This window comes from Petromyzon marinus, chromosome 71, assembly GCF_048934315.1.
Source record: "Petromyzon marinus isolate PM22_M1 ecotype Great Lakes invasive population chromosome 71, UKy_Petmar_22M1.pri1.0, whole genome shotgun sequence".
NCBI lineage: Eukaryota > Metazoa > Chordata > Hyperoartia > Petromyzontiformes > Petromyzontidae > Petromyzon > Petromyzon marinus.
Genome location: NC_133737.1, coordinates 5,599,290 through 5,608,477, shown reverse-complemented (window position 1 = coordinate 5,608,477; position 9,188 = coordinate 5,599,290). Strand labels below are relative to the sequence as shown.

The 9,188-nt window shown below is 48.6% G+C and overlaps 1 protein-coding gene across 1 annotated transcript in view; it reads left to right on the top strand.

The window, feature by feature from the left end:
• Positions 1 to 373: 373 nt before the first annotated feature.
• The window catches only part of LOC116938303 (serum albumin SDS-1-like), a 54,684-nt gene continuing 45,869 nt past the window's right edge, over positions 374 to 9,188 (top strand). The window contains exons 1-4 of the mRNA XM_076055364.1: positions 374 to 740; positions 3,577 to 3,658; positions 5,975 to 6,119; positions 7,722 to 7,981. Of these exons, the coding sequence (XP_075911479.1) occupies positions 689 to 740; positions 3,577 to 3,658; positions 5,975 to 6,119; positions 7,722 to 7,981 (539 nt within the window). The 5' untranslated portion in view covers positions 374 to 688. The remainder of the gene's footprint in view (positions 741 to 3,576; positions 3,659 to 5,974; positions 6,120 to 7,721; positions 7,982 to 9,188) is intronic.

The following is a 9,188-nucleotide window of genomic DNA, read 5'->3' as shown; positions in this document are numbered from 1 at the left end:
CACTGACATACTGACACACACACAGACACAAACACACACTGACACACACACACAGACACATACTGACACACACACAGACACACACACACAGACACACACACTGACACACACAGACACACACACAGACACACACACACAGACACACACACTGACACACACAGACACACACACAGACACACACACACAGACACACACACAGACACACACACACAGACACACATACACACAGACACACACACACTGACACTCTGACGGTGAACGCAATCTGCGATTTTATCTTTGATCGCTTATCTCTGAGTTTGCCTGAGGACATTGATAGTGTGATGTTTGGGTGCTGTGTGTATCTGTGTGTGTATCTCTGTGTGTGTCTCTCTGCATATAAAACACAGGTGGATGACTGTGGGTCACGGGGAATTATGTGTTAGAGAGACAGAGAGACAGAGAGAGACACACACAGAGACACAAACAGAGAGACAGAGAGACACACACACAGAGACACAGAGAGACACACACACACACAGACACACAGAGACACACAGACACACACAGAGACACAGAGACACACACAGACACACAGACACAGAGACACACACAGAGACACAAACACACACACAGATACACACACAGAGAGACACACAGAGACACACACACACAGACACACACACACAAACACACAGACACTGTCAAGATGGTGATGCAGATGGTGATGGTGGTGATGGTGATGGTGGTGATGGTTCCAGGCAAGTACGGTGGCATATGAACGGCGAGTGAATGAAAGAGAGAACAGTCTAGCGTGGTGATGGTGATTGGGGTGGTGATGGTGGTGGTGATGGTGGTGGTGGAGGTGGTGGTGGTGGTGGTGATGGTGGTGGTGGTGGTGATGGTGGTGGTGGTGATGGTGGTGGTGGTGATGGTGGTGGTAATGGTGGTGGTGATGGTGGTGGTGATGATGGTGGTGGTGGTGATGGTGGTGATGATGGTGGTGGAGGTGGTGGAGGTGGTGATGGTGGTGGTGGTGATGATACTACTTCTGATGATGATGATACTACTGATGATGATGATACTACTGATGATGAAACTACTACTGATGATGATGATGATACTACTGATGATGATGATGATGATACTACTACTGATGATGAAACTACTACTGATGATGATGATGATACTACTGATGATGATGATGATGCTAATACTACTACTGATGATGATGATACTACTACTGATGATGATACTACTACTGATGATGATGATACTACTACTGATGATGATACTACTACTGATGATGATGATGATGATAATACTACTAGTGATGATGATACTACTACTGATGATGATGATACTACTGATGATGATACTACTACTGATGATGATGCTACTACTGATGATGATGATTCTACTTCTACTGATGATGATGATACTACTACTGATGATGATGAAATTACTACTGATGATGATGATACTACTACTGATGATGATACTACTACTGATGATGATACTACTACTGATGATGATGATGCTACTTCTACTGATGATGATGATGATGATACTGATGATGATACTGATGATACTACTGATGATGATGCTACTATTGATGATGCTACTACTGATGATGATGATGATGATACTGATGATGATGCTACTACTACTACTGATGATGATGTTGTTGTAGGAGTGATGATGATACTACTACTGATGATGATGTTGTTGTAAGAGTGATGATGATGATGATGATACTGATGATGATGATGATGATACTACTACTGATGATAATGTTGTTGTAGGAGTGATGATGATGATACTACTGATGATGATGATACTGATGATGATGATGTTGTTGTAGGAGTGATGATGATACTGATGATGATGCTACTACTGATGATGTTGTTGAAGGAGTGATGATGATGATGATGATACTGATGATGATACTGATGATGATAATGTTGTTGTAGGAGTGATGATGATACTACTGATGATGATACTGATGATGATACTGATGATGATGTTGTTGTAGGAGTGATGATGATGATGATGTTGTTGTAGGAGTGATGATGATGATACTACTACTGATGATGATGTTGTTGTAGGAGTGATGATGATGATACTACTGATGATGATGTTGTTGTAGGAATGATGATGATACTGATGATGATGATGTTGTTGGAGTGATGATGATGATGATACTGATGATGATGATGATACTGATGATGATGATGATGTTGTTGTAGGAGTGATGATGATACTACTACTGATGATGATGATGATGATACTGATGATAATGATAATGTTGTTGTTGTTGTAGGAGTGATGATGATGATACTGATGATGATGATGCTGCTACTGATGATGATGTTGTTGTAGGAGTGATGATGATGATGATACTACTACTGGTGATGATACTGATGATGATGATGATGTTGTTGTAGGAGTGATGATGATACTTATGATGATGATGTTGTTGTAGGAGTGATGATGATGATACTGATGATGATGATGATGATACTGATGATGATGATGATGTTGTTGTAGGAGTGATGATGATACTTATGATGATGATGTTGTTGTAGGAGTGATGATGATGATACTGATGATGATGATACTGATGATGATGATGATGTTGTTGTAGGAGTGATGATGATACTGATGATGATGATGTTGTTGTAGGAGTGATGATGATGATACTGATGATGATGATGATACTGATGATGATGATGTTGTTGTAGGAGTGATGATGATGATGATGATGATACTGATGATGATAATGTTGATGTTGTTGTAGGAGTGATGATACTGATGATGATGATACTGATGATGATGATGATGTTGTTGTAGGAGTGATGATGATGATGTTGTTGTTGTTGTTGTAGGAGTGATGATGATGATACTGATGATGATGCTACTACTACTGATGATGATACTGATGATGATGATACTGATGATGATGATGATGTTGTTGTAGGAGTGATGATGATGATGATGTTGTTGTTGTTGTAGGAGTGATGATGATGATACTGATGATGATGCTACTACTACTGATGATGATACTGATGATGATACTGATGATGATGTTGTAGGAGTGATAATGATAATGTTGTTGTTGTTGTAGGAGTGATGATGATGATGATACTACTGATGATGATGATGATACTGATGATGATGATGATGTTGTAGGAGTGATGATGATGATACTGATGATGATGATACTACTACTGATGCTACTACTGATGATGTTGTTGTTGTTGTTGTAGGAGTGATGATACTGATGATGATACTGATGATGATGATGTTGTTGTTGTAGGAGTGATGATGATACTGATGATGATGTTGTTGTTGTTGTTGTAGGAGTGATGATGATAATGATAATGTTGATGTTGTTGTAGGAGTGATGATGATACTGATGATGATGATGTTGTTGTAGGAGTTTTGAGTGATACTACTACTACTGGTGATGATACTGATGATGATGTTGATGTTGTTGTAGGAGTGATGATGATGATGATGATACTGATGATGATGTTGTTGTTGTAGGAGTTTTGAGTGATGATGATGATACTGATGATGATGATGTTGTTGTAGGAGTTTTGAGCGATCATCACCTCCATCATGACCACGACTGCGAATTGCTCAGAAATCTTGGAGAAGACGCCTACAGAACGAAGTACGGGGTGTCTGTGGGTCTCTGTGTGTGTCTGTGGGTCTCTATGGGTGTCTATGGGTGTCTATGGGTGTCTGTGTGTCTCTGTGTGTGTCTATGGGTCTATGTGGGTCTCTGTGGGTCTCTATGGGTGTCTGTGGGTCTCTGTGTGTGACTGTGGGTCTCTATGGGTGTCTATAAGTGTCTATGGGTGTCGATGGGTCTCTGTGGGTCTCTATGGGTGTCTATGGGTCTCTATGAGTCTCTATGGGTGTTTATGGGTCTCTATGGGTGTCTGTGGGTCTCTATGGGTGTCTGTGGGTCTCTATGGGTGTCTGTGGGTCTCTGTGTGTGTCTGTGGGTCTCTATGGGTGTCTATTGGTCTCTGTGTGTGTCTGTGAGTCTCTGTGTGTGTCTGTGGGTCTCTATGGGTCTCTGTGGGTGTCTGTGCGTGTCTGTGGGTCTCTATGGGTCTATGTGGGTCTCTATGGGTGTCTATGGGTCTCTGTTTGTGACTGTGGGTCTCTATGGGTCTCTATGGGTGTCTATGGGTGTCTATGGGTCTATGTGAGTGTCTATGGCTCTCTGTGAGTCTCTGTGGGTCTCTATGGGTCTCTATGGGTCTCTATGGGTGTCTGTGGGTCTCTGTGGGTCTCTGTGGGTGTCTATGGGTCTCTATGGGTCTCTGTGAGTCTCTGTGGGTCTCTATGGGTCTCTGTGAGTCTCTGTGTGTCTCTATGGGTGTCTATGGGTGTCTATGGGTGTCTATGGGTCTCTGTGAGTCTCTGTGAGTCTCTGTGGGTCTCTATGGGTGTCTATGGGTGTCTATGGGTGTCTATGGGTCTCTATGGGTCTCTGTGAGTCTCTGTGGGTCTCTATGGGTCTCTATGGGTGTCTATGGGTGTCTATGGGTGTCTCTGTGGGTCTCTGTGGGTCTCTATGGGTCTCTATGGGTCTCTGTGGGTCTCTGTGGGTCTCTATGGGTCTCTATGGGTCTCTGTGGGTGTCTATGGGTGTCTATGGGTCTCTATGGGTTTCTGTGGGTCTCTGTGTGTGTCTATGGGTGTCTATGGGTCTCTATGGGTCTCTGTGGGTCTCTGTGTGTGTCTATGGGTGTCTGTGGCTCTCTGTATCTATGTGGATCTCTGTGTGTGTCTGTGGGTGTCTATGGGTCTCTATGGGTGTCTATGGGTCTCTATGGGTCTCTATGGGTGTCTGTGGGTCTCTGTTCGTGTCTGTGGGTCTCTGTGGGTGTCTATTGGTCTCTATGGGTCTCTGTGGATGTCTGTGAGTCTCTGTGGGTCTCTATGAGTCTCTGTGGGTGTCTATTGGTCTCTATGGGTCTCTGTGGATGTCTGTGAGTCTCTGTGGGTCTCTATGGGTCTCTGTGGGTCTCTGTGGATGTCTGTGAGTCTCTGTGGGTCTCTGTGGATGTCTGTGAGTCTCTGTGTGTGTCTGTGAGTCTCTGTGGGTCTCTGTGGGTGTCTATTGGTGTCTATGGGTCTCTATGGGTGTCTCTATGGGTCTCTGTGGGTCTCTATGGGTCTCTATGGGTGTCTCTATGGGTCTCTGTGGGTCTCTATGGGTCTCTATGGGTCTCTGTGGGTCTCTGTGGGTCTCTATGGGTCTCTATGTGTCTCTATGAGTCTCTGTGGGTCTCTGTGGGTCTCTATGGGTGTCTCTATGGGTCTCTATGGGTGTCTCTGTGGGTCTCTATGGGTCTCTATGGGTCTCTATGGGTCTCTGTGGGTCTCTGTGGGTCTCTATGGGTCTCTGTGTGTCTCTGTGGGTCTCTGTGTGTCTCTGTGGGTCTCTATGGGTGTCTCTATGGGTCTCTGTGGGTCTCTATGGGTCTCTATGGGTCTCTATGGGTCTCTGTGGGTCTCTATGGGTCTCTATGGGTCTCTGTGGGTCTCTATGGGTGTCTATGGGTCTCTGTGAGTCTCTATGAGTCTCTATGAGTCTCTGTGGGTCTCTGTGGGTCTCTATGGGTCTCTGTGTGTCTCTATGAGTCTCTGTGTGTCTCTATGAGTCTCTGTGTGTCTCTATGAGTCTCTGTGGGTCTCTATGGGTGTCTCTATGGGTCTCTATGAGTGTCTCCATTGATCCCCCCCTCGCCCCTCCCCCATATCCCTGGCCCCTCCCCCATCCTCCCCTCGCCCCTCCCCCCACGTCACCATCGGCCAATCCCCACCTTCCTCGCCCCTCCCACCACCATCCCTCGCCCCTCCCACCATCACCCTTGCCCCTCCCACCACCTCCCTCGGCCCCTCCCACCACCATCGCTCGCCCCTCCCACAACGCCCGCTCGCCCATCCCCCTCCCAACCGCCAAACGCAGGCTCCTGGTTGGCTACACCAGGGCGATGCCCAACGCCTCCATGCACCACGTGGTCAACCTCACCGACATATCCCTGCGCGCGGCAAAGCGGTGCTGCGTTGCCGGGGCAACGGAGGCGGCGGAGGGAGCCTGCTTCGACGCGGAGGTGAGGAGGGGGGGTGTTGTGGAGGGGGCGTGGCCCTAAAGTCTGTATTGATTGGTTGATAGTGGGGGTGTGTGGTCTATAAGTTTGCATTGATTGGTTAATTGTTGGGGGGTGGTCCATAAGTTTGGACACATATGGACTTTGCATTGATTGGTTGATAGTGGGGGAGTCGGCTGGGGGTGGCCCATAAGTCTGGACACATTGGGACTTTGCATTGATTGGTTGATTGTGGTGGGCGTGGCCCATAAGTCTGGACACATACGGACTTTGCATTGATTGGTTGATTGTGGTGGGCGTGGCCCATAAGTCTGGACACATAGGGACTTTGCATTGATTGGTTGATAGTGGGGGTGTGGGGGTAGGGGTGGCCCATAAGTCTGGACACATAGGGTCGTTGCATTGATTGGTTGATTGTGGTGGGCGTGGCCCATAAGTCTGGACACATAGGCACTTTGCATTGATTGGTTGATTGTGGTGGGCGTGGCCCATAAGTCTGGACACATAGGGACTTTGCATTGATTGGTTGATAGTGGGGGTGTGGGGGTAGGGGTGGCCCATAAGTCTGGACACATAGGGTCGTTGCATTGATTGGTTGATTGTGGTGGGCGTGGCCCATAAGTCTGGACACATAGGGACTTTGCATTGATTGGTTGATTGTGGTGGGGTGGGGGGTGGCCCATAAGTCTGGACACGTAGGGACTTTGCATTGATTGGTTGATTGTGAAGGGGTGGTAGGGGTGGCCCATAAGTCTGGACACATAGGGACTTTGTTTTGATTGGTTGATTGTGAGTTGGGGTGGGGGGTGGCCCATAAGTCTGGACACATAGGGACTTTGATTTGATTGGTTGATTGTTAGGGGGGTTAGGGGTGGCCCATAAGTCTGGACACATAGGGACTTTGCTTTGATTGGTTGATTGTGGTGGGATGTGGTGGGCGTGGCCCATAAGTCTGGACACATAGGGACTTTGCATTGATTGGTTGATAGTGGGGGGTGTGGGGGTGGGGGGTGGCCCATAAGTCTGGACACATAGGGACTTTGATTTGATTGGTTGATTGTGGTTGGGGTGGGGGTGGCCCATAAGTCTGGACACATAGGGACTTTGATTTGATTGGTTGATTGTGGTGGGGTGGGGGGGTGGCCCATAAGTCTGGACACATAGCGACTTTGCATTGATTGGTTGATTGTGAGTTGGGGTGTGGGGGGTGGCCCATAAGTCTGGACACATAGGGACTTTGCTTTGATTGGTTGATAGTGGGGGGTGTGGGGGTGGGGGGTGGCCCATAAGTCTGGACACATAGGGACTTTGATTTGATTGGTTGATTGTGAGTTGGGGTGGGGGGTGGCCCATAAGTCTGGACACATAGGGACTTTGCTTTGATTGGTTGATTGTGGTGGGGGTGGGGGGTGGCCCATAAGTCTGGACACATAGCGACTTCGCAATGATCGGTTGCTAATGGTGCGGCCCATCTCTCCCATCTCTCCCATCCACCTCTCCACCACCTCTCCACCTCTCCACCTCTCCACCTCTCCACCTCTCCACCTCTCCACCACCTCTCCACCACCTCTCGAACACCGCGGCTCAAACCCCCAAAACCCCCAGCTGCACTTGCTCTTTGACCAAATCTGCGTGCGAGCGAGCGAGCCCAGCGGGACTTCCGCGGCCCTGCTGCACTGCTGCACCCTCGATCAGGTGGAGGCGAGGGATCGCTGCCTCGCCGGGCTGCCGAGATCTCACGACGGCGACCTCGAGGTGGCGGGGGTCGGGGCGGGGTCAAAGCCTCCACCGCCTCAGGCGCCGCCGGAGTTCAAGGGGGACATCTGCAAGGAGCACGCCGAGGAGAACGCACGGCTCTATGATTGGTGAGGTTGGTGGTGGGTGGTGAGTGGTGGTGAGGGTGGTGGTGGGATGGAACCCACGACCTCCTGTAGACCAGGCGAGGTAGTCAACATCTCTGTGTGTGATGGTGGTGGTGGTGGTGGTGGTGAGGGTGAGGGTGGTGGTGGTGGTGGTGATGGTGGTGGTGGTGGTGGTGAGGGTGGTGGTGGTGGTGGTGGTGGTTGTGGTGGTGGTGAGTGGTGGTGGTGGTGAGGGTGGTGGTGGTGGTGGTGGTGGTGGAGGTGGGATAGAACCCACGACCTCCTGTATACCAGGCGAGGTAGTCAACATCTCTGTATGTGTCTCAAATCAGAACCCACGACTACCTGTATACCAGGCGAGGTAGTCAACATCTCTCTGTGTGTGTCTCAGATAGAACCCACGACTACCTGTATACCAGGCGAGGTAGTCAACATCTCTGTGTGTGATGGTGGTGGTGGTGATGGTGGTGGATGGGAGAGATGATGATGATGGCGAGGTGGTCAACATCTCTGTGTGTGTTTGAGATGGAACCCACGACTACCTGTATACCAGGCGAGGTAGTCAACATCGCTCTGTGTGTGATGGTGGTGGTATTGGTGATGGTGGTGGTGGTGAAGGTGGTGGATGGGAGAGAGATGATGATGATGGCGAGGTGGTCAACATCTCTGTGTGTTTGAGATGGAACCCACGACTACCTGTACACCAGGCGAGGTAGTCAACATCTCTCTGTGTGTGTGTCTGTGATGGAACCCACGACTACCTGTACACCAGGCGAGGTAGTCAACATCTCTCTGTGTGTGTCTGTGATGGAACCCACGACTACCTGTAGACCAGGCGAGGTAGTCAACATCTCTCTGTGTGTGTCTGTGATGGAACCCACGACTACCTGTACACCAGGCGAGGTAGTCAACATCTCTGTGTGTGTCTGTGATGGAACCCACGACTACCTGTACACCAGGCGAGGTAGTCAACATCTCTCTGTGTGTGTTTGAGATGGAACCCATGACTACCTGTATACCAGGCGAGGTAGTCAACATCTCTGTGTGTGATGGTGATGGTGGTGGTGATTATGGAGGAGGTGGTGGTGGTGGTGGTGGATGGGAGAGAGATGATGATGATGTTGATGGCGAGGTGGTCAACATCTCTGTGTGTGTGTCTGTGATGGAACCCACGACTACCTGTATACCAGGCGAGGTAGTCAACATCTCT